Genomic DNA, 23,495 nt, shown 5'->3' on the forward strand with positions numbered 1-23,495 from the left:
GGGTGTTGAGAACTAAACTCAGGTCCTCTGAAAATTAAGATGGCTCTTAACCACTAAGCCATCTCTCCAGCCCCTACTTTCTCTCATTTTAATCTCTTCGAAATAGTATTAACCAAAGTATCCCCTAAATTTTATTTTACAACTTTTAATTAAAGGAATAAACTCCCAAAACCATACAGCTATAATGTCACTAACACAAACAAACTCTATAAACCAGCGTGTGAAGTCTACTAAAAGGGAATATGGGAAAACACAAACAGTACAACTTAAGGATATCACTACACCAACCATTAACAAGTTACTGACAACTACAGTTCTATTAACTTCAGCAGTCTGTATCTGCAGAACATTGGGCTCACCCTTGAAAAATCACTGCCCAGACAAGTAAATGTAAATGTGACAATGACACCCTATTATTCTATTCTAGGCCTGAGAAAACCAGTTTATTTATTTATTTATTTATTTTTGGCTTTTCGAGACATGGTTTCTCTGTAGCTTTGGAGCCTGTCCTGTAACTAGCCCTTGTAGACCAGGCTGGCCTTGAACTCACAGAGATCCGCCTGCCTCTGCCTCACAAGTGTGGGAATTAAAGGCGTGCGCCACCACCGCTAGGCTAACAACCAGTTTCTTTGAGAAATCTTCCCAACAGATAGTACAAATGGGAAAAAGGCAAATTATTACCCTCTCCTTGGGAGGTTCCAGTTGTGGAAGTCTCAGCAGGGGCACCATCTGCAGCAAAGACTTGACTCTGGAAGATGAATACATGTGAGCTGTCATGAATTCTATACACAGTCCACAAAAAAAGATTCTTTTTGAGAGCAATGGCTTAGACTGCTACAGATTCTTCTTGTTTGACCTTTCAACCACATTCTCTCTATAATCTGTGATTGACATAGCCAAGTAAAGAAGAAAATGATGAAGCCAAAGAATAAAATGCCAGAGAACCCTAATTTTGTTTTCATTTTTAGGAAATTTATATATGTATTAAAATTAATTATATATATATATATATATATATATATATATATATATTGATGGTACATATGTATGAAAATTAATTTTGTAATTTCACAAATATAATTTATATATGTATGAAAATTAATACTTTTATTCCCCCGAGTCTCATTATGTAGCCCTGGGTGGCCTTGAACTCATAAAAATCTGCTTGTGTCTGTCTCCTGAGTGGTAGGATTAATTAAAGGTGTGGGCCATCATTCTGACAAAATTAATACTTTTCCCCACTTTGGATAATCCTAGATACTAAGAAAATAGGGACAATGGAAAGAGAGGAAAAACATAGAACAGCTGGAAATGACTTACATTTAAGGAAAAGCCTGACTGTGTATCAAAGTCACTGCTTTGACGAGTAAGTGACCGGTACTGCTGGTATACATCATCACCCATGTCTTGTAGGAGCTGGCCAACCTCTTGGGTCATTCCCCCAGGTTTAGGATCAGATTTGTCTACTAGGAAAAAAATAAACAAGTGTCTAAAATTAAACTATGGTTCTTTAACTGTATAATATTTGTGCAATGTTATTGGATCACAGCATTTAAGAGCACCAGTGTAGTAATTATGCTATAGAACAAATATAACTATAATGGTATATGCAATATTACCTATGTATATAGTATGTTAAACCAAAAGGTTAAGTTAGTTAATGCATTTCTCAGAACATATTCCTGTCATTAAGTGATGTATGGTTGTTACTCTAACATAAACTAGTTTATTAGTCTTTTCACATTCTTAAGCTGTCAAGTCCAAAAACACATTTACTGTGAAAGGCTTGTACAATGGGAGACCAATCCATTAGAATGAGAGCTAAATCACTGTGTGGAGAGAAGACTAGGAAATGCAGTAATGGTACTGTAATAGGAAGAAAACCAAGAAACTCTGAAAGGATTAGAAGAGTATATGAAGCAAAAGCACCAAATGTTTAGTATTTCTCTACAGTTATTTCTATCACTGCTCATTTTACTAAATAAAACATAAATAAAAGGCATGACTAGAATAGAACTTTGGGTTCAAAGAATTAAAACATGCTTTTCTAATCACTCTCATACAAAGAAAGGTATATTGGGATGGTGGTCTGAAAAGTGAGGAAACAATGTCACAATAATAAACTTAGTTCTTTGATATAATCTATAAAGACATTTTGTTTTTGAGTATGAAAATGACAAAATTCTTAGTATTTGCTTGTGCAATGGTATTGCTTCCTTTTTGAATCTTCATGCACACCCCTGTATTACCATTCTAATAAACATTTGGCAAAATCTTTGTCAATATCATTCAAGATTCAATATCACAACAGATTAATGTGACTTACCTTAAAATGACTCAGAATTACTCTTGCATCAGTCATATTTTATGCTCATCAGTTTCTTCAGAGATGTGCACTATTTGCCATTTTTCTTGTTGGTCTGTTTTTGTTTTTCACGGCAGGGCTTTTCTGTGTGGCCTTGGAGGTACAGGAAATTGCTTTGTAGACCAGGCTGCCTCTGTCTCAAACTCAAGAGGTCTACCGGCCTCTGCCTTTCTGGTGCAGGGATTAAAGGCATATGCCACCACCACAAAAAGCAACAATCTTTTGTTAAAAGAAAAGAGGCAGGTGGATCTCTGAGTTCAAAAACAGTCTGCCTACAGAGTAAGTTCCAAGACAGCCAAGGCTACAGAGAGAAACCCTGTCTTAAAAAACAAAAAAGTAATAAAAAATGATTCATTTATGCATGTGTGTCTGTGTACAAGTGACTGCAGAGCCTAGCAAAGGGTGTAAAGTCAGAGTCACAAGCGGTTGTGAGTTGAGCAATACAGATGTTGGAAACAGAATTGGGGTCCACTACAAGAGTAACAAGAGCTCTTAACTTCTGGGCCATCTCATCCCTTATAGGGTTCACTTTTTGATTCCAGGACTGTGTGGATGTAGTAATTACTAAGGCATGCTAGCTGAAATGACAAAAGCAAGAAAACACATCCTTCAGAATCCTGCTTCAAAAAGCTGGCTAGACACATACCTTCCTCTGGAGCATGGTATGCAGCCAAAGCATTCAGCATATCATAGATAACTTCCTTAATAGTATCAGGAATGACAGGTAGAGATGAAGGCTTCAACGGTGTTGTCTTTACCAGCTGTACAGCATTAGGGCCTTTAATTCTAAGATTCTCAAATTCATCGTCTGAAGCTAGGGCAAAATCAAATAGAAAGATCAGACAATAGTGCAATAGCACCTAAACCTCACTACTGACAAAGTAGTATCCAGAACAAGGAATACATAATGTATGAGAGCTTAAGAAATAAGATCATTTGAAAATTGGTTCAAGTCTTATACGAAAAAAATGTGCCTTTTAAAAACTATAAAGAAAATTTGAAACTTAGTTCTGTTTTACTTCAACAAGCAATCTCAGAAACTTTTAAATATTTCTACATAACCTTCTGAGGAAGTTCATTTGTATTTCCCCCAAATCTCCAAATCGACCCAGAACCCAATCCAAGCAGTAGTGGTCATTATCTCACTATTCTCCTCTTATGAAGAGAAACTTGTATTTTTTCCTTTCATATTAGTATTTATCATGAATTTAGGCCTGTGAAACATTCCACAATTTGATATTAATCTAATTACTTCCTCATAATAAAACATAGGAATTATCTTTTTGGCAAGAATAGAGGTAGCACTTAAAAGTTTGTCACTGCGTCCCATGAGCAACATAAGTATTTGTTCTTCATCAGCATACTATATATAAACCATCAACTATAGTTAAATTCTACTGCCTGATCAAGATGAACTTTTTGTAGTCAAAGATTATACTGAATGAATCCTTGGTAAATGTGACAAGGCCTAGAGAAGCTACTGTAATTACCTATAAAACTTACCGACCCAAATGATCAACCAATGTCTCTGTCTGCCGAAAGAGAATTTAAGTTATAGATCTTGTCAAAAGAAAAAAAGGGGGGGGGGCGGCAGACTTCAGAGCCTCAAAAAATAGCAGCAAATGAAACTGACCAGTTCCTGAGCCTCGAGGGGCTGGAAGGGCAATGCGGATACAGCAATTGGCTACTTCTGTGAATATGTCTGGATTGCGGCAGGCAGCTGGCCCAAGAACTCGAAGGATGTAGTTGATCTCCCGGGAGCCAAGGCTGCCAGATACAACACCAGAGGTAGTACTTCCAGCTCCACTTGTAGCTGCTGAGCGAACAACCTAGTAAAAAGCATTGTCCATTTAGGTTTCCAAAAATATAATTGTAAACAAAGAAATGTTATTAAAGATTAAAATGCTAACCAAACTTTGTCTAGAAACAGTAGATGATACACTTGGTCTTTAAACCCTTTATAATTAAAATATGTCCCACAAATTATATCTCAAAACCACTCATTTTCATATGACTGCATTAATGAAAAAGGGTATCTGATCACAGATACCATGTAGCATCCAAATTTAACTGTAGGCTCCAGCCACCCCCAAAATTTTGCAATTTTAAGAAATAATGGTTCAAAATACATAAAAGACATCCACTTAGTGTACAAGAATAAAATAAAACACATAAATAGAAAGAAAATAAGTTTGCTCATTTGAGTTTGTGAGTTTCTGTGTTACAGCCCTGAAACTCACTCTGTAGACCAGGCTACCCTTGAATTTACAGAGATACACCTGCCTCTGCTGCCTAAGAACTGGGATTTCACACCACCACACCCTGCTGAAAATAAGTTTTTAAAAAATAATTTCTAGCCAGGTGATGGTGCACACCTTTAATCCCGGTACTGGGGAGGCAGAGGCAGGAGGATCTCTGAGTTCGAGGCCAGATTCCAAAGCTACAAAGAAACCTTATCTTGACAAACAGAGGCGGATCTCTGTGAGTTGGAGGTCAGCCTAGTCTACAAGAGGACAGGCTCCAAAGGTACAGAGAAACCAAATCTCGGAAGAAAAAAAGACAAAAACTAAATGGAAAGGTTATCTTAATCTGCAATTTGAAACTGTCCTATAATATCACTGTGCCAATTTCATACCATAATGAAAATAATGTACCAGGTTCTTCACAGCTGTAATTGCACTACATTTTGCCAACCTGATGTGTTACTGCCGCTGATCTTCCTTTGCTCCCTATGAATGCTGCTTCAATTATTATTTAAGTTTTCCAAAGAGTCCCTTCATCTAATCATGATCTGTATGCAGAGTTTGTTATTAGCCCAAATTCTGTCTGTATGTAATTGGTTCTACATTGATCTCAAATATGCTACTTTAAACAGCTGTAAGTAGTCTGATTTTTAAGCACATGAGGCAAAACCAAACAGAATAAGGAATAGGAAATCTAATATAAATACATTTAAGTACAAACTGGTACCACTTTCCTAGCAAGCAAGTAAAAAAAAAAGCAGGTTTTAAGGAATTTCTAAAGGCAACAATTTTAACAATATGAACAAAGGCAAAAAAAGGTGGCTATCCCAACACTAGTCTATCTACTTGTAAAACAAAACCATGTTTTTCAAGATAGGAACAATGGAAGTGAACTCTCATGATAATTACTGAAAAGATTAAGTAGGGAGACTGAGAATTCCACAAAAGTATGGAGGTAAAAGCTTTACTGATTAAGATTATTTGTCATTCTATTATTTGATGTTGTCTATGTGTAAACATAGTTTTATAACTTTTTTTCATTTCTTCCTCTGACTTATTAATTAGTTCTAAAATATGAAACCATTTTCTGATTTTTACAGTGGTTAACTGTTAAATGCCGATCACAGTGCCTGACAAACCAGGGAAGATTTAAAAGAAAAAATCTAGAACAAAGATAGAAAGTAAAAATCAGCATCTGACACCAATAATAATGACCTTTTCCATAGTATGTCGAAGAGTGCAAGGATCCTCAATGATGTGTCTTAAGAGAAGGGTGACTAGAGGGGTAAAGCCATTGAAGCCTGAGCTCTGGGTCAAATTTAAGATCATTCGTGTACTCTTCAGCTCTGCAAACATCATGGCGTATTTGTGGTCCCGGGTGAGCCTCAGGCAGAGGCGAAGGGTGGCATGCAATGTATCTGGGTCCACAGGGACTCCCAGCATGCTCACACAGGCTCGGATTAGAACAGTGACCATATCTTCTGTCAGGCCCTGGATTAAGATTTCCCCAATTTTTGTTTCTTCCAGGCTTGGCTCTTTTTCGGTGTTTGTATTCTCTAGGGCCAAGGGGATATCTACAAATGAGGGAGGGGAAGGATGTATACAGTTAGACATTTCATCACACACCTCTCTTTACAAAGCATCCTGCCATCATTCGGGTCTAGAAAACACACCCATTTCTAAGACCAGACGTAAAGGTAAGCAGAGGAGAAAAACATGTACTTTTTACTGTTCCTTGAAAATGAAATCATTGGCCACTGGCTAGATCTTAAGCCATTTAAAGGCTTTGATTCCTAGTGCGTATATTGGGCAGCTTACAACTGTCTTTAAGACCAGCTTATAGGGGATCTGATTCCATCTTCTGGCGTCCAAAGGTATTCTCTTACACACATTTAAAAATAAATATAAATCTTTTAAAATAGGATTCAAAACTCATGCAGTGTACAAGAGTGCAAACCTATAATCCCAACTATTTGGGTGACCAAGGTAGGAGGATTATTAATTCGAGACTCACTTGGGGGTGTGTGTATATACATACAAACCACTATTAGAAGGAAAACAAAAACGACTTGAAATACTAAAACCATACCATTGCCTTTATTTTCTTTACGTTTGATATCCGTTTCTTTGCTTTCTTCCAGTGTCTTCTCTAGTTCCTGCCCATTGCTGCCTTTTGAGTTTTTATTCAGTCGTGGTACCCTGAGGAGAGTTAGCATCACAGGGCGTCGGTTCCCTGTTTCTTCATTAACCTAGGAATTCAATCAGACAAAAACAAAAATCTCTACATAAAAAGGAGGGTGAGGAATCCTTTCAGGGAAGATGCTGCAACAGAAAGGAACTCTGGCTGGCAATTTACCCCATCTCTACAATGTACAAAGACTAAAGCTGAAGGTCTCTAGAATAGTACACACAGAGACCTATAATGAATTCTGAAATTTCCAACAGAGCAGACATCCTTTCTACCACTAACTACTAACTACACTCTAATCCTTGATTGAACATAAAAACATAAAAACCTTACTTCGAGGAAGAACAGTATCAAATTGCCACAGACTTATGGTTTAGATAATGATTATTGGAAAAACTTGGTTCTATAAAAATTTAAAACTCTATTTAGAAGTGGACATCCCTAACCCTTACCATGACAAGACTCCTAGTGCAGAAAAAAAAAAAACAAAATGCATATTAAGTACAATACCTCCACTTTTATCAAGTTTACACTATTAGTTGAGCATTTACCTGCACCATTGTAGTAAACTGGACAGTATATCTTCGTCGGCCTGCAGTGAATCTTACACTTGTTTCTCCAGATTTCCAGGCAGAATCAATGGTGCTGTTATTGCTAGCACTGTAACTACACCAACGTCCAGAGCGGTCATCAAACCAGCGCCAGTTGTTGCTGTTGGACTGAAGGTACTAAATAAAATGCAAACACATGAGGTTTCTTTATATTTCCTGCTAGCTTTATTTTCTGTCAAGACAATCAATAGCCATTAAGTATACACTGCTTAAAACTAATGTAGAAAAAAGTGAAAAACCTAACAATTTCCCTGTCTTGCCACCATCTACTTGTTTCCATCTGTTTTCTACACAAGGAGCGTGACAGCGAGAGATACATTGAACAAATTCTGTTGTTAAGAAGTTACTGAGGTTTAATCAAGTATTGCAATCTCCAACTCAAAAAAATATTTCTAGAGAAACTGTTAGAAATTCAAATTTTTCAAATTGTCAAAGAGCATACTTCTACAGCATTGATTAACTGGATAAGATCTTGAGGCCTTTAAAACAAATAGGTACAAAAGAAAAATGATTTCAACTCATGTAATCCCGAGTTGTATTTTCAGTGTGATAATTTTACAATTTTCACTGCTCTCCTACTATTTTCTTCTGATCTATTCTTGCCTCAAGAAATAAAACAATCATGTTAAACATAGATATTGTACTTCACATACCTTAGTCATTTGGGCTCTTCTCTTTGATGAGATGGCTGTCTTTTCATAAAAATCAATAAGAAGCAACACAGGTGTGATCCATCTAAAAAGAAATTATTTGTTTAGAGCAAGCCAGAAACATGCATGAATGGGGAAAATGTTAGGTATTTTACAATTCTCTAACCACAAAACCTTCAAGATTTACTTCATATATGCTTCAGAAAAGTGATTCAGGCCCTAAACTCAAGTGCCAATTCCCAGGAAAACAGAAGCAAAATCAGGATAAAGGGTCACTCACTTAGGGGTCTGAACCTCCTTTTGTTCTTTGGCAGCCTGCAGGCAGGGTTGAACCACTTCTAAGAGCTTGATTAGGACATTAAGGATGCCACTTGATTCAACAACCCAGGCACAAGGTAACTTCAACTCCTAATTTTAAAAGAAACAATAATACAGGTGTTAACATTTACAGAACTAGTTTAAAATAAAAATTCTGTTATCATTTATGAACTATGCGATTTCAAATGAGTTATTTGGGTTTTCTACATTTTCGTTTCATATTCGTAAGTTAAAAGGAAATTATGTCTACCACTAGAGTCAATGTAATGATTAAATAAAAAGTATAAGGTGCCCAAAACATAGCATCAGATATATTAATATGCTCAATATGGAAATGGGTTCATATACCTTAGTACAGTCAACTAGGTTGGGTAGCTGTTTTGTTCAAACACAGGGTTACTTGTGTAGCCCTGGTTTTCCTGGAATTTGTTCTATAGACCAGGCTAGCCTCAAACTCAGAAATCAGCTTGCCTTTGCCTCCCAAGGGCTGGAATTAAAGACATGCACCACCACCACCACTTGGAAGCTGTGCAGTCTTAAAGACATTTAAACTGTAAAGTTTTGATTTACAGAAAAGCTCTATATTTGAAGGAAACTAAGACATTGTTTTTAATGGGGGTTTTACTGGTGTTGCTTTTAACAGAAAACCAATGTAGGCAATTCTTCAATAATAGGTGTGTATTTAGACAAAACAGAAAACTAATGTGTATGTGAAATGAGAAAACAATCATAATAGTGTCAGCTGTTTGAATGAAAAGCATTATAAAAAACCTTAACTATTATTCTACGGGAACCTTTCAAGACAGTCTGACATAAATACTGGATTCAAATAAGTTACTGTTAAACAGAATGAATTACAAATCAAGAACCACTTCTTCAAGGTCAACTGCCTTCTGGCTTTTATATTGTTAAGAACGGTAACATATCTTGTCCAAACTACTCTTTTGCCTGAAGGATCTGCTAATTGATCGGGCAGGGAAAGGAGTCTGATTCTAAATATCTTAAACCTAATATCTGATTTTCATATTTTGTGATATTTGCAGCTGCTAGTTAGGATTCCTCAGTATTACATTCAAATGCCCTTCTAAAGTGACAACTGACATCCTTGAGTATATATGCAGGTAAGAATGCATATGTATAAAAGCCAAATACAGACACTGACCACATCCAACATCTTTTGACTCAAAACTTGTTTTAAGAACCTCTTCCTGCATTATCCAGAAATTATGCATATAAACCTTCCAAACTCGGAACCCTGTACTTTGAACTTTATTATACACCTTTTAGCTTACAGGGAAATTGTGGACTCTCATGATCATGCTTTGTACTTTCCCCAAATTCAATGTAGTGTTTAGTGCTGGGTAATTAAACAAGCTGTGAGAGTCAAAATGTGTGTGTGTGTGTGTGTGTGTTACCTCAAAAAGCAGTGTTAAAAGCAAGATTCTAGTAGCCAAATTGGAGGCCTGAGGCAGGGTGGCCATCTGACTGATCCACTCTGACACTGTTTTTGTGTCACTTGTTGTTAGAGGAAGAGCAGCTTTGATCAATACATCAGCAGCTTCCCACACCTAGAAAAAAGGACAAGTCATTTAACAGCAGAGTAATCCAAAATCTGTGCAAATATTCAAAACCGTTTAGAGCATCAAAAAAGACAATCATTAACAATTATTCTAAACAAATTTTAAAATTTGCATTTATTTGTATATACATGCACAAAAGAAAACTTGTAAAAATGGTTCTATCCTTCAAACCATATAAGTTCTTGGCACCGCATTTAGGTCATCAGGATGGACCATCTTGCTAAACCAGTTATTCTTAAATTGTATTACAGAATGCCTGAACGCTAAATCTAAGGAAATGAATATTTAAAAAAAAATGATACAAGCTGGGTGGTGGTAGTGCATGCCTTAAAGAGCATTACTCTGGAGACAGAGGCAGGCGGATCTCTGTGAGTTGAAGGCCAGCCTGGCCTACAAGAGAAAGTTCCAGGACAGGCTGGCTCCAAAGCTACAGAGAACCTTGTTTTTGTTTTTTTTTTTTTTTTTGGGGGGGGGGGAGGATTTTGCTACAGTCAGTCTCCAAATGATTCTTCAATTCTTTACTATACTTCCCCTGAAATTATTGTAGAATCAAAGTCAAACTGCTAAATGCCAGAATATTAACGAGGTTTTAATTTGGACAATGTTTAAGTCCTTAAAATGACTATAATTGCTGTTCTTTATTTAGGTTTTACCTTGCTAAAAATATTTTGTGTAAGCATACACTGCAATAAAAGATATTGTTATCTAGTTTTCCTTAAGGTTGATGTTTCTATGCATTAAAAACTTATGGTTTGATCAGCTTCCCAGAAGAAACAGACCAGTGAGGCGGCCTGGAAGAGGTTCAGACTAACTGGGTAATTTGAGAAGGACACTCTCCATTCTGTTGTAGTGCAGTTTTTGTGAATTAACCACGCCTGGGTGGGCTTTAGTGAGGTAACTGTCATTGAGTCATTTCTGATCCTGTAAGGAACCACTCACACATATTCATTTAAGGGACTCTCAAAAAAACTCATTGGGGCTATTTCTTTATGTGGATATTTGAGATAATCTGCTTCTTATCCTATTTCAATAATCAAAACAAGGTTACCAGTATCCACCTGGAAGTCCTTAAACAGGAGGAAAAAAAAGACTTATTTTGTTAATAAATGGTTAACTCAAGGATGAAAGACATATTTTAGATGAAACCGATGGAAAACTTTGCTTTTCCTTTCTAAGGACTATTTTTTGTGAGGTGTATCAATGCAGATAATGAAGCAGAGGTTAACTGCAAGCAAAAGAATTCAAACATAAAGCAAGCATATCGGGTAGAATGTAAGGCTTATCAGAAAATTTTGTTAGGCAAGAAAACAGCTTTAAACAGCTTTAAATATTCCCAGCCTCTGGTACCCTGAGAACTTACCTGATTAACAACCTGTTTCAAAATCATATCACGATAGTCTGCTCCGTTACGTTTGATAGCTGTCATGATCAGATCACAAACACGGTATACTGTATCAGGAAGCTCATCAAGAAGATGGAAGCAGCCTGGTAACATTGTATCTGTAAAAGTGTGGAGCTCATCTTGTTCCAATGGGTCGGCATCTTGAAACTTCTCCAGACATTTAGCTTCTTCTTCTTCTTGTTTTTCTCGGGCTTTACGTTCCTCTTCCTCCTTCCGGCAAGCAACTTCCTGGAGGCAGGAAAGGAAATGCGACTATACACCATGGGTAAAAGCTGAAAAATGAGTGCCTAACTCAGTGTCTGAGTACAATATACCTTCTAAAACAGTTGAAACTTTCAAGAGGGCATGGTAATGAATGTAATAGTAACCATATGGGTTAATGCAAGACAGGGAAAAACAGTACCCCAAAACACTGTCAGTTTTCATCTGCGAGCAGCGTATGTACTATTTTCCAAAAAAACCTCATTTTTACAGACTATTGAATGTTTCCTTCCAGTGTGGTAAATATAATACCACCCAGGAACACAGCTAAGTCTGGACTACTAGTTAGTATCAGTAAGATTTTGGGTCTTACTTGACAATGAAGACAAGTTTCATTTGAGTCATCTAAAGTTTCATTCAGTTCTATACAAGGTAGCTTAAGGACAGACCAAATGGTTGAAATAAAAAACTACTCCTTTGACGTTCCCTACCACAAAACAGAGATTTATAGTGTTCACAGAAATATACAGACTGATACTTCAGGATGTAAGGTACCTCAGGTGACTCTGCCCTTTGATCCATTGGAATATCCTGTCCCAAAGACATGGCAATTGCTCTCATCATCTGATCTTCTTCAGACATGCTAAGATCCTATAGAATGACAACAGAGAATCCAACAAACTTACACATCCAAACTAAAGAAACCTAACTAGGCAACACCAACACTCAAGGAAAGGGAACCGATCCAGAATGTTGCTTTGTCCAAGTAAATCGAACTAAAGCTCATGTGGTTACCACTACAGTGACAATGGGGTAAAATTACAAAGAAAAAGAATAGAAGAGTTCTTCTGCAAACAAATCTCAACAGAAGTTCCTAGAAGAATATTCTGTAGCTTCCAGTGTTTGTACATAAAATATTAGCACAGAATATGGAGAAAAACAGGTTATCAGCAGCTAAACAAATATAAGATTTTCTGTGTTAACTCACCCGAACAACTCCTCCTATGATCGGAGGAGGATGGGTTAAAAGGTATTCTGTTGCTTGTTCCATCGTGCTGGTGTTCAACAGAGCCTCCATGGCATGTTCTCTTGTGAAACCCATGTCCATTAGCTATTAAAAAATCCAATAGCTTAGAATAACAATAATAAATAAGTAGAAATATATTTAAAAATCAACAAAGAACTTTAAAGTTTTTCTCTCTTTACAGGAACTAAGTAGTTATAATCTAAGGCAGTCGTGTATTATGAATGTTCCTTCATCTTTGGGAGTTCTATAATATTTAAACATTAAAGTTACATGCTGAAGCAAAGAGCCAATGTACTTTTCAAACTCTAAACTATTAAAATGGAGTCTAGGGTAGAAGGTTATTATAACTAGAGACTTGATACTGATATACAGAAGTATAAATTAGTATCTATTTTCTAGAATAGAAACTTGCAACAACAGAAAAAGTACTTGTAAAATTGACCCAGGAATTCAATTAACAGGAAGTGATTGACATATACTTAAGAGTTTGTAAGTAAACTATACCACAGCTTTATAACATCCAATTAAAAGAAAATTAATAAAACAATTCCTGGATGAGAATATAATTATATACAAAAGGGAATTATAGGGGCTGGAGAGATGGCTCAGTGGTAAAGAGCACTGGCTGTTCTTCCAGAGGTCCTGAGTTCAAATTCCCAGCAACCACATGGTGGCTCACAACCATCTGTAATGAGATCTGGCGCCTTCCTCTGGCATGCGAGCATACATGGAGTCAGACTGCAGTATACATAATAAATAAATAAATCTTTTAAAAAAAAGAATTATATACAGTGGTATAAAATCTCAAACTTTCAAAAGACGAATATATACACAATACAAAAATATTTCTAAACAAGAATATTATATATATATATATATATATATGTATACATATATATATGAATGACAGATTTGAAGAAAATAACAGACTCTTCATACATTAAAAACTTGAGGAAGACAAACACCATGTACCCAGCATGGAAAGAAGACACTGTCCCCATTAGACACAGATCATTAAATGAAAATCTCAGTGCCAGGTATGAGATACCATCCTAAGAGTTACTATTCAAGGAATCCCCGGTGTCACTTTAAATACCACAGGACATTACCTAGTTCTTGATTGCCAAGACCCTATTGCTGAAACACACTTTGGATTCAAGAGATGTAACAGAGATAAAATACGCCTCCTTGATGACTAGCTTTCATAGTGCCAGAAAGTGCCTAAGCAGGTCACTTGGGGAAATAAAATAATTAATAGACTAATCCTGCTGTGAATTTAGGCATGCTACAGTGAAACCTTGTACAGTGGTGGCATGATCAATATGAAGATACTAACTGCTGTCTCAGAGGATTTGAGGTCTGCTCTACAGGAAGAAATTCATACCTAGTACTGGATACCTGGTCAAAAGCCCATGGCTGTAAAGGTTATGTTGTCAAGCTGACTTCAAAAATTTTAAACCTATATATTAGTGCATTCTAACCCTTTGTAAGTAGTTTCTTTTTGCTATAGGCAAGAGTTAATGTAGAGACTTGTAACTGCTCCAAATGCTGAGAATAAATAACTTCAAGAGCTTAGTCCATATTAAAACAACCCTAAAAAGGCTCAAGAAATAAAAAGGAAGAGGGGTCAGAAAGAACTTAAGATGGAAGATAGGGTGTAAGCACTGCTTTCTAGACATGCATGATGCATGACCTTACCAACTCATGAACTCACAATAGCTGTGGTTACCTGAACAAAATTAAAGCAGTGAATATTAAACTATAAAAAGTAAGGGGCTCAAAGTCCCACCTCTAGCTGAGAAGCTATTTTTGTCTGCTAGGGAAGACAGAGTAGCAAGTTCTTTTTAATCCCACGAAGACTGCTAGTTGTCCAGACTGCTAGTTGTCCAGACTGCTAGTCTGGACACCCATAAGTGTTTCCATGTTCAATGTGTTATTTTAAATAAAACAGAGGACATGAAGGCAGGAGAGAAATGGGTGGAGGAGACTTGGAGAAAGGAGCTTGAAGGGAATTGCTATGATCAAAATACATTCCAAAGAGCAAGAAAAAAAAATCATTCCAAATATTCTATGAAGCTTCTCATTCCTTCTAATCTCCAATTTTCAAAATGCAATCATTTTAAAGTCATTGAGATTTAGAGGTGATTCAGTTTCAAAAAGCTTTTACTAGAGAGTAAATTTTACAACAATCTCTGCCTTTTAATTTATCCAGAAAGTAGTTTAAAAAATAAATATCAGTGCCAGGCTAATAAAATCAAACACTTAGGGGTATAGAAGCTTAGAAAATTTACAAACAAGATAGGTAACAGATAACTTTAATCTCATGTGGGAGACCAATGCATGATTCCAAGTTTAAAGTCGATCTTGCCTACACAGTTAGACATGTTATAAAACAAAACAAAATTTATGAACATTAGAATCTATAAGGTGCAAAATGTAGGGCCTGGAATCCAAGGCTAGCACTCACTCTACCTGTTGTAGCTGTTGCTGGTTGACTTGAGGTTCTCTGCGGGAGCCACCTTCTTCTTGGCCTGCATCCTCTTCTCCTCGAGATCCTTCCTTCTCTTTGCTCAGTCTCTCTCGAATCACAGGTTCTCCTCGGAGAATGTGGCACAGAATGGCCAACATAGATTCAGCCATTCGTCCCCCGTATACCTTAAGGGGTTTCCGGTTCCACAGGTTCTTGATGCAAGTAAAGGCTGCCTGTAAGTCATTTGAAAAATGAATGAAGACTTTCCCTCTCAATTCAAATCCCCAGAATAAAGTGGAAGAATCAGACACTCCTTTCACAATGAGTTTCAAGAGAGATGGTTTAACAAAGAAAAGTGGGGGTATTTAATTCATCCAGAAGTACCAAGTATCAATCAGAAGCTTGTAGTTTAGTTTATAGCATATTTATTTGTTTTTCAGCACTCACATTTTATTATGGCAAAACATAGTGGTAACTATTCAGTTAGCCTGAGAAATTTTCTCCTTTGGTTTTTAGAATGCAGAATACTCACCTTCTGAGTTACTACAAGAAAGCGGAGGGCACTGAATTGTGGAAAGTTCTGGACACCTCCAGGCAATTTGGCAGGCAATGAATGTGGAGATTCAAGCACAGTGGTGGGATTCACCATCTTTTCTACAAGCATAAGCCAGGCATCTAGGAATTCTCCTGTGCCATCAGGTAAGTCTAAATGTTCCAATCCCTCAGAAACGGGAACTTTTCCTCCCATGGACAGAGCCCAGTTGAAAGTTCTAAATTCAAATAAGACAAAAGCATGTGGATGAAATGTTAGTTGACATTTTTTACATATGAAAGAATCTACATTTAAAGAATTCCAAACACTACTACACTGACACTACACTCCTCTTGGCATTACTTTTTTGGTTTCCTTTTTGTGTAAGAACCAATTCCACCATTCCTTCCCCATGTTCCCTGAAATTTAAGTGCAGTTATTTTGTAAATGTACCCAATGGGACTGGGTTCCATGACTCTGCATTTTGATTGATTGTGGTTTTCTATAATGATCTTAGTCTAACATTTTAAAGAAAAGTATCCTTGATGAGGGGTGAGGACTACATATATTAAGGCCAGAATAAAAAGAAGCTGTTATTACTTCTAACTTTTATGAATTTTTAAAGACTTAAAATGTTTTTATTTTAAAATCTTGATTGAGTGAAGTAAAACAAAACAAACTTATTGAATTCAAAGTAACAAATAAAGTCTTGCTTATTAAAATAAACAAAAAGAAAAAAAAAGAAACCCCCCCAAAACCCTATGCATTGGCAATGGGAAGAGAAATATGAAATAGTAGAGATTTTTATGCACACATTTTTTAATATAAACCTATACATATCTCTGTGTTGCCAATGGTGGCCAGGAAAAATTCAGATGTCCTGGAACTGTAGTTATGGATGGTTGTGAAATATCAAATAGTTGTTGGGAATAGAAATCATGACCCTTGGAAAAGCTACAACTGGTCTTATCTGCTGAACCACCTGTCTAGCGCCAAAGTGGAGCCTCTTACTGTATTGCTGTATAGCTCGTCTTCTTAAGGAAAGGGAAGACATACATACATAGCTTGTTCTTAGAACACAAAATCATGTAACTAATGGCTTTACAGGATGACTTAGAAAGTTGTGAGCTGGTAAGGCACACAGTTAAGATCAAAGTGCAAGAAAGGATTCTCTGTGAAACAAAAAATCCTTACTCAAAAAGAGCATTGTGACCGCCAGAGCAGAGAAATTTCTGCAGCATAAGGTGGTAAGGATACTTTCTCTCATCAAACAGCATTGGAGATGTGAATCCAACAGAACAGATGAAGAATGTCAGCCTAAAAAAAGAAAAAGAACATAAAATACTAACCATTCTAATAGACACACAAAAGCAACAGGAAATTAAGTGAAAAAAGTCAAAAGTAAAAGTTAACGAAGCATTTAGGTGACAGATTGGTTAGGCACCAGAGTAATACTTGCCACCCAATTAAGAACTAAAAGATTAGTGAAATACATTTTAATTGTAAACCCATTGGGAACTTCCATGTTCTATACTAGGTACAATAAATACCTAGGTACAATAAAAGCACTTCATATGCAGTGCATACAAGAGATTTCCAAGGTTTTACTGAGTAGAATGAGAACACACATTATTTTTATTGTCATTCTATACTCCCTGTTTCTCAAATAGGAACTCACCTGAAGCGGGGAGTAGGTGTATATGGTGGGGGCTGCCATGACAAGCCTTTTGTGAGTAGCTTGGTGAGGGCTGAAGCTGTTGATCTAGCAGCAGGAGTTGGGGCAGTAGTGGTACTGGCAGCATGATGGCTCCTTCTTTGGCGAACAGGAGAACCAACACAAAGCTTAACAAGGAGTCCAAAGAGCTCAGCAAGCGCTCGGCCTAATCTGGAAGAAGCTGAAACCCAGAAGGCAGTATAATGTTATAAAATATTCACCATGATTTCATAACATCACACGTTTCCCACACATTTAAATTATTATCATGTGTAGATCAGAGGACAATCTCGATGAGGCGGTTCTCTCCTACCTTTAAATGGGCTCTGGTAACTCTGAACTCAGGTCATAAGGTTTGCATAAAAAGTGCCTTTACCCACACATTCATCTCACTAGAAAAACTTTCTTCTGAACAATAGTAAACAAAATCTTAGAGCTGCCTCTTCATGTGGTAATCTGAATATGAAATTCCACAAGAAACAGATGTACCCTTTGAGGGTAGAGAATAAAACTATACTGACAGTTACTAAAACAAAAATGAATGGCATTAAGATAAGGACTTATACTGCAAAATTAAGCATAAATTGACACTTCCTTTGTCGAAACAATATGGCAGTTAAGTCATAATAAGTAAATGATGCATTCGCCAGACTTAAAAAATCACTTAAAAGTATACGACAAAAAAACAAACAAACAACTCAGTGGTTTTCAGCCTTCTTGATGCTGTTCCTTGTATAGTGGTTACCCCCATATATAAAATGTTGCTACTTCATTACTGTGATTTTGCTACTGTTATGAATTGAAATGTAAATTTTTTTTTCTGGTGGTCTTAGGCAACATCACAGAAAGAGTAATTCAACCCCAAAGGGGTCACAAGTCATAGGTTGAAAACCACTGACTCAATAGTTCCATATACTATAAAACGCAATTCAAAGAATGACCAAGGGGTAAGGAATCTTTTGGGGGGGGAGGGGGGGATAGCTATATGTCAAGAAGGAATGTCTCCTTTTATATCCTTAATGAGTATGTCACACCTGGGGATTCTACAAAGTACATGAGAGTCACAACATTTCTTCAACTTTTCTTATTGCATCAAACAGTATGCAAATTTAATTTTCTTGAAGAATGTTAGAACTCTGAATCTCAGAAAAAAGATGCTACAAAAAAAAGGGGGGCGGGGGGACACTGACCTGACAGCAATGGCTTGATCTGCTTAATTCTAGCAGCCATGGCTGGGGTGATTTTAGATTTGCCCTTAGAATCTGAAGAAGGTTCATCTGTCTCCATGGGAGCCAATGTATCACCATCTAGCTCAATTCCTTCCAATAAGCCCTGGGTAGAAGCATCCATACTTCCAGCTGTTCCATCCTGTTCTCCATCTGCAAAGGTAAAAGGGAGTAGTAAGATCATGCAAAGTCGGCACTTAACTGGGTCCATGTTTTGAAGAGTCCCAAGAAATAGTGTTTGTTTCTATTTAAATTTCAATTACTTCCTAAGCTTAGGAGAACAAACCAAACCATCCCTCCAAATCAAAAGCAGAACAACAACAACAAAACCCAAAACTATACCAATGTTTCTCTGCTTGGAGTTCTACCAAGTAGAAGGATCTCAAAACACAGTACAGTGTGTATAATATTTGCAGCTGTCACTAAAAATGCCACGCAAGATAGAATCAAACTGGACATTACAAAACATGGGACAGTTTTAGTTCCCAGCATTTAAGAATCCTGCACAAGAACAGGAATTAAGTAGGAAGTTTTAAATTATGAGTGTTTTGCCAGCATGTATGAGTCTACACTTCTATACATGCCTAATGTCCACACTAAGAGGGTGTTGGGCCCCCAAGGACTGGATTTTGTACCATTTTGTACTGGGAATCAAATGTGGGTTCCCTGGTATGCTCTTAACTGCTGAGTCTTCTCTCTCTAGCCCCCAATGAGTATGATTCTTTAAAAAAAATTATGTTTTATCTATTTAGTATGTGCATGTGGAATGTGTGAGTGGAAGTCAAAAGAACACCTTCTAGAAGTCAATTCTCTTTCTTCTTCTACTTATATGAGCCTAAGGAATTCAGCTGAAGTCCTCAGGCTTGGCAACAAGGGCCTTCAACTACTGAGCAATCTTGCCAGTACCCAGTTTGAAAAAGATTTATTTACTTACTTATTATGTGTACCTGTGCAGGTGTGCACAGAAGCCAGAAGAGGGTGTCTGCTGTCTTCCTCTATTTCCACCTATTTCTTTGAGGCAGGGTCTCTCACTGAACCTGGGGCTAGAGATTTATCAGCTAAGCTGGAAGCCAGCAAGCCTCAATAATCCACTTATTTCCACCCAGCTCCCATTGAAACTGAGGTTGCAGGGATGCCTGAAATGCCAGGCTTGTTATATGTGCAATGAGATGCAAACATGGTTTGAAGTGATGGTGCAGCATAGAGGCTAGTTCTTATGCTGGTTTCAAATTCACTGTGTAGCCAAAGGTTACATTGAACTACTGTTTCTCCTGTCTTTCTTTACCTTAAAATTACTAGGATCACTTGGCTTTGTCTGTATATTTAAACTCAAGTTAATAATTTTTGAGAAATTGTGATTTCCTTTTAAACCTACTACTAGAAATGGGGCTGTGATACATGTGAAGACTGAGAAAGAAAAAAATCCCAACAAAGTCAAAAATAAGCCTATAAACTTTTGGGAGAAGCAATTCTTTGACAAATTTTATCCTTGTTTTTTAATAAATACCTTTATTCTTTGAGGTATACATTTTCCCTAAAATTAACCTCAGAAGCATGTGTATATATACTCCTCCAGTCTTATTCACTCCCCAGAAAAACCAGAGGCTATTTAAGTTCTTATTTATTAAGATATAACTGCTTTCTTTTAGTCCCTTAGCTTTCCCTTTCAGTATTTTCATGCATTTTAAAGGATATAATAGATTTTTATAAATAGAACTGTCTCCATTAGTTTTTATTTATTTGAGGTAGAACTCATGTTTAAAAAAAAATCTCTGAATAATTTTTTTATCACTTTCATGTTTGCTACAAAGGTCAGAGAATGGTGTGTGATTTCTAATTACACTATTTTGGAACTCTAACTGTAATTAAAGAACAAAAAATGACAAAAAGGGATAAATTTTAAAACAGTCTGTATCTAATTTCAACTGAGTACCCATATTAAAAGGTAAAAATAGGTGGAAGTTTTCAATTGACAAATCATTTAATTCAGTATGATTAAAATTGCTGTTCATAAAATTGAGAAATAATTGCTTTCTCCACCAGTTTTCAGAGAATTTATACTAAAAAATTGAGAATTCAGACAAAAATTTAAAATATCATCATGTACTTTGGCAGAATAATTTTTAGGACTCAATCTTATATTTACATAAAATCAAAATGACAAACTTTCATTTTCCAAAATAGTACATTACAAACTAAGGAGGGAATAGTCAGCTCTTGGCAGTTATGTAAAAAAAGAAAGATCAATAAATAGATTTTTTTCCCATTTAAGGCACTCTTAAATAGCCCCAGGGAAAAGATCAGGCAGATACTTCTCACACAGTGTATGTTATTTGGTGTAGAAATGTGTTCTATTGCTGTGTTTAATGTATTATGTTCTTATTGGAGAAATGACCAATAAAAATCTAAATTTAATAATTAAAAATCAGCCAAATGATGAAAACTAAGGACTAAGAATGACAAAGAGCTAACTAAGGTTCATAGTAAGCCTATGAAGTGACAGGGACAGAATTTAGGAGAGGTAGTGACTAAGATTTTAGTTTCTTAGAGTTACCTGATCTTTTTCCGCCCTGGGTCGTACCTGCCTTCTCATCCTTTGGAACCAGTTTCTGCATGTCCGCCTGGCCAAATTCACATCCTGATGGTAGGCTACAAGGGAAAAAGTAAACCAACAAACAAAAACCAAGTCAAACAAAAGCACTCTTATAGTTTACTTATATTCTATATAGGGCTCTGACTTACTTAACAATAGTTCTTAGAGCAGTTAAATTATCCTAAACACAATAAAAACAGCAACAATTCTGGAAGTAGCAATATGTAAGATTTGTATCATGCTGATACAACCATCTCTGAAAAATCAAATCAATCATGCATAAGCTGCTATAATTTGTCAGTTAATTAATTCCTAATGTTAGAAAGTTGAAAGGACAAAGAGGCACTGAAACTTTATTAAACTCTCCCATACTTTTCAAAGGAACCCCACAAGCTTTCTTAACTTTGTCTGTTAGAAAAGCTAAGCAAGATATTACAAGAAAAGATTGTTTTCTTACCTGTTTGGAGTACACAGAGAGAGAAGAACAGTGCTTTCCCACACCAGAGAACAGTACAACTGGCTTAGCTTGCTCAGAACACTCAAACCCAACTGAGAACCCCACTGGTTTACGGAGATTGAACGAATTTCACTCTGCAACCAAAAAGCAGCATTCACATTTGACACAGTCTCCAAATAATAATGTTTTTTAAAACAATCAATTTTCACTTATTTTAGAAAGATGTAAGACGCTATTTTTTTGTTTGGTAATATGAGACGCCTATAAACCCAGAATTTTTGGAGGCAGGAGATGACAATGAGATCAAGGAAAATCTGGGGTATATATACAATGAGCTGGTAGAGAACGCATTCTTGTCCATAAGCAGAAAATAATGGTGTTGCTGTGAAGTAATTTATTTTTGTAATAAATTCCTGAAGATAATAAAGGTAGTAAAATGGTGACATACACAGATAGGCTACTTTCCTTTATTGTGTGCGTGCGTGTTTATGCTTGTAGAGTCCAGAAAACAACCAGGGCCAACCAGGGTCTCTCTTGACCTGGAGTTTGTGCATTTGACCTTGTTTGGTAGTTCACAAGGAGACTCAGGAATTCACCGGTCTCTGTCTTTACAGTGCTTTTCTAGCACGTGCCAGCTGGACTGACATTTTTATGCATTTTCTGGGGACTGAAAGTCAGGTCCTCAGATTTATATTGCAAGCATTATGGAACTGAGTCATCTTCCCACCATCAGCCATTTTATGGAACAGGAAAGACCGGAGATTGCAGACACAGCATTTGACACATTTTCTTCTAGTTGTTGTCTCCTAACAATTCATTTAAATGCTTTGTAATAAAATATCTTTTGTCATCTTATTGTCATGTCTACATATACTTATACACAGATTACTTAGTAATAAAGGCTACCAAAATTAATGTTTGCCTGCCAAAACATAAATTCAACCCTTTATGTTACAGAAGAAAACAATGATGATTACTTTTTTTTTTTTTTTTTTGGATAGGAACAACCAGGATGTTGCCAAGTCCTGGCTAAACGGAAATGCTAATCAGCAAGTCATGCAAGCTCCACTCATCATTTTCTATCTGCCCTCCAAAAGGAGGAACGGGTAAGGATTAACCTCCTGACAATTGTCCCATTAATATGACAAATTATTTGGTCACACAACTGCTAATAAGAATAAAACCTCCAGTACCAGGACAGGTTCCAAAGGCACAGAAAAACAAAATAAAACATAACCAAAACCAAACAACAACAAAAACAGAATAAAACCTAAGACAGTGGAACTACATACCAATCTAAAGCAGGAACCTATAACACCAAACAGATAAAACTATCAAAAAAAAAATCTCAATGTTAAATCAGGCTATTCTTTCAGCTACTACTCCAGGTAGATTTGTTCTAGGCACAATAATCTGGCAGGTCTATCAAGACCCTTGACATTTCATTGGCTTTAAGTTGAAACCAGAAAACTTTATTTTTACCTGTCCAACTCTGCATGTGTGAACAAACATCATGATATAGGCATGGGCAGCAGTGAGAGCATGCAACAGAGGTGTAGCCTGAGCTGAGAGGGTAGCATCAGCAACATTGCCTGCACATGCCAGTTCTCGAAGTAACACTGATCCCCCAGGGGATTCAATGGGCCGGTGTAAAGGTTCCAAGGAGGAAAGGATTGAGTCCAACTGAAGGAGACCTTCTTGAAGAACTTTGGGTTCATGTGACAGGGTCTGAAACAATAATGAATGTGATAAAATATAATGAATCACATATATGTGTATGTAAACCATGCCTTTAATATTCACAGTGGAAATGACTAGTACTTGAACTCTCCCAAATTTCAGTCAGTCATGTCTCTCACTTTATAAATGACAGTACCAAAATATGAAGCCAGGAATAATATATTTCACTATCTTTGTG

The 23,495-nt window shown here is 36.6% G+C and overlaps 1 protein-coding gene and 1 non-coding gene across 28 annotated transcripts in view; both read right to left on the reverse strand.

Moving 5' to 3' along the window:
* Huwe1 (HECT, UBA and WWE domain containing E3 ubiquitin protein ligase 1) overlaps positions 1–23,495 on the reverse strand; it is a 131,562-nt gene that overhangs the window by 37,309 nt on the left and 70,758 nt on the right. For 19 of the 27 annotated variants that reach the window (XM_075958847.1, XM_075958846.1, XM_075958835.1 and 16 more), the window contains 21 exons: positions 23,060–23,305; positions 21,578–21,711; positions 21,082–21,176; positions 18,492–18,680; positions 17,266–17,482; positions 16,782–16,904; positions 15,588–15,825; positions 15,058–15,288; positions 12,547–12,669; positions 12,114–12,209; positions 11,316–11,585; positions 9,791–9,943; positions 8,338–8,465; positions 8,061–8,142; positions 7,348–7,524; positions 6,698–6,857; positions 5,824–6,182; positions 3,999–4,194; positions 3,012–3,179; positions 1,321–1,466; positions 682–748 (listed from right to left, as the gene is read on the reverse strand). In XM_075958847.1, the coding sequence (XP_075814962.1) occupies positions 682–748; positions 1,321–1,466; positions 3,012–3,179; positions 3,999–4,194; positions 5,824–6,182; positions 6,698–6,857; positions 7,348–7,524; positions 8,061–8,142; positions 8,338–8,465; positions 9,791–9,943; positions 11,316–11,585; positions 12,114–12,209; positions 12,547–12,669; positions 15,058–15,288; positions 15,588–15,825; positions 16,782–16,904; positions 17,266–17,482; positions 18,492–18,680; positions 21,082–21,176; positions 21,578–21,711; positions 23,060–23,305 (3,598 nt within the window). The remainder of the gene's footprint in view (positions 1–681; positions 749–1,320; positions 1,467–3,011; positions 3,180–3,998; positions 4,195–5,823; positions 6,183–6,697; positions 6,858–7,347; positions 7,525–8,060; positions 8,143–8,337; positions 8,466–9,790; positions 9,944–11,315; positions 11,586–12,113; positions 12,210–12,546; positions 12,670–15,057; positions 15,289–15,587; positions 15,826–16,781; positions 16,905–17,265; positions 17,483–18,491; positions 18,681–21,081; positions 21,177–21,577; positions 21,712–23,059; positions 23,306–23,495) is intronic. The other 8 variants (XM_075958857.1, XM_075958851.1, XM_075958850.1 and 5 more) reach the window with 2 other exon arrangements.
* LOC142841862 (U8 small nucleolar RNA) lies at positions 22,570–22,705 on the reverse strand. The gene has a single exon (XR_012909121.1). It is a non-coding gene; the product is annotated as a U8 small nucleolar RNA (small nucleolar RNA).

Source organism: Microtus pennsylvanicus, chromosome X, assembly GCF_037038515.1.
Source record: "Microtus pennsylvanicus isolate mMicPen1 chromosome X, mMicPen1.hap1, whole genome shotgun sequence".
Taxonomy (NCBI): Eukaryota; Metazoa; Chordata; class Mammalia; order Rodentia; family Cricetidae; genus Microtus; species Microtus pennsylvanicus.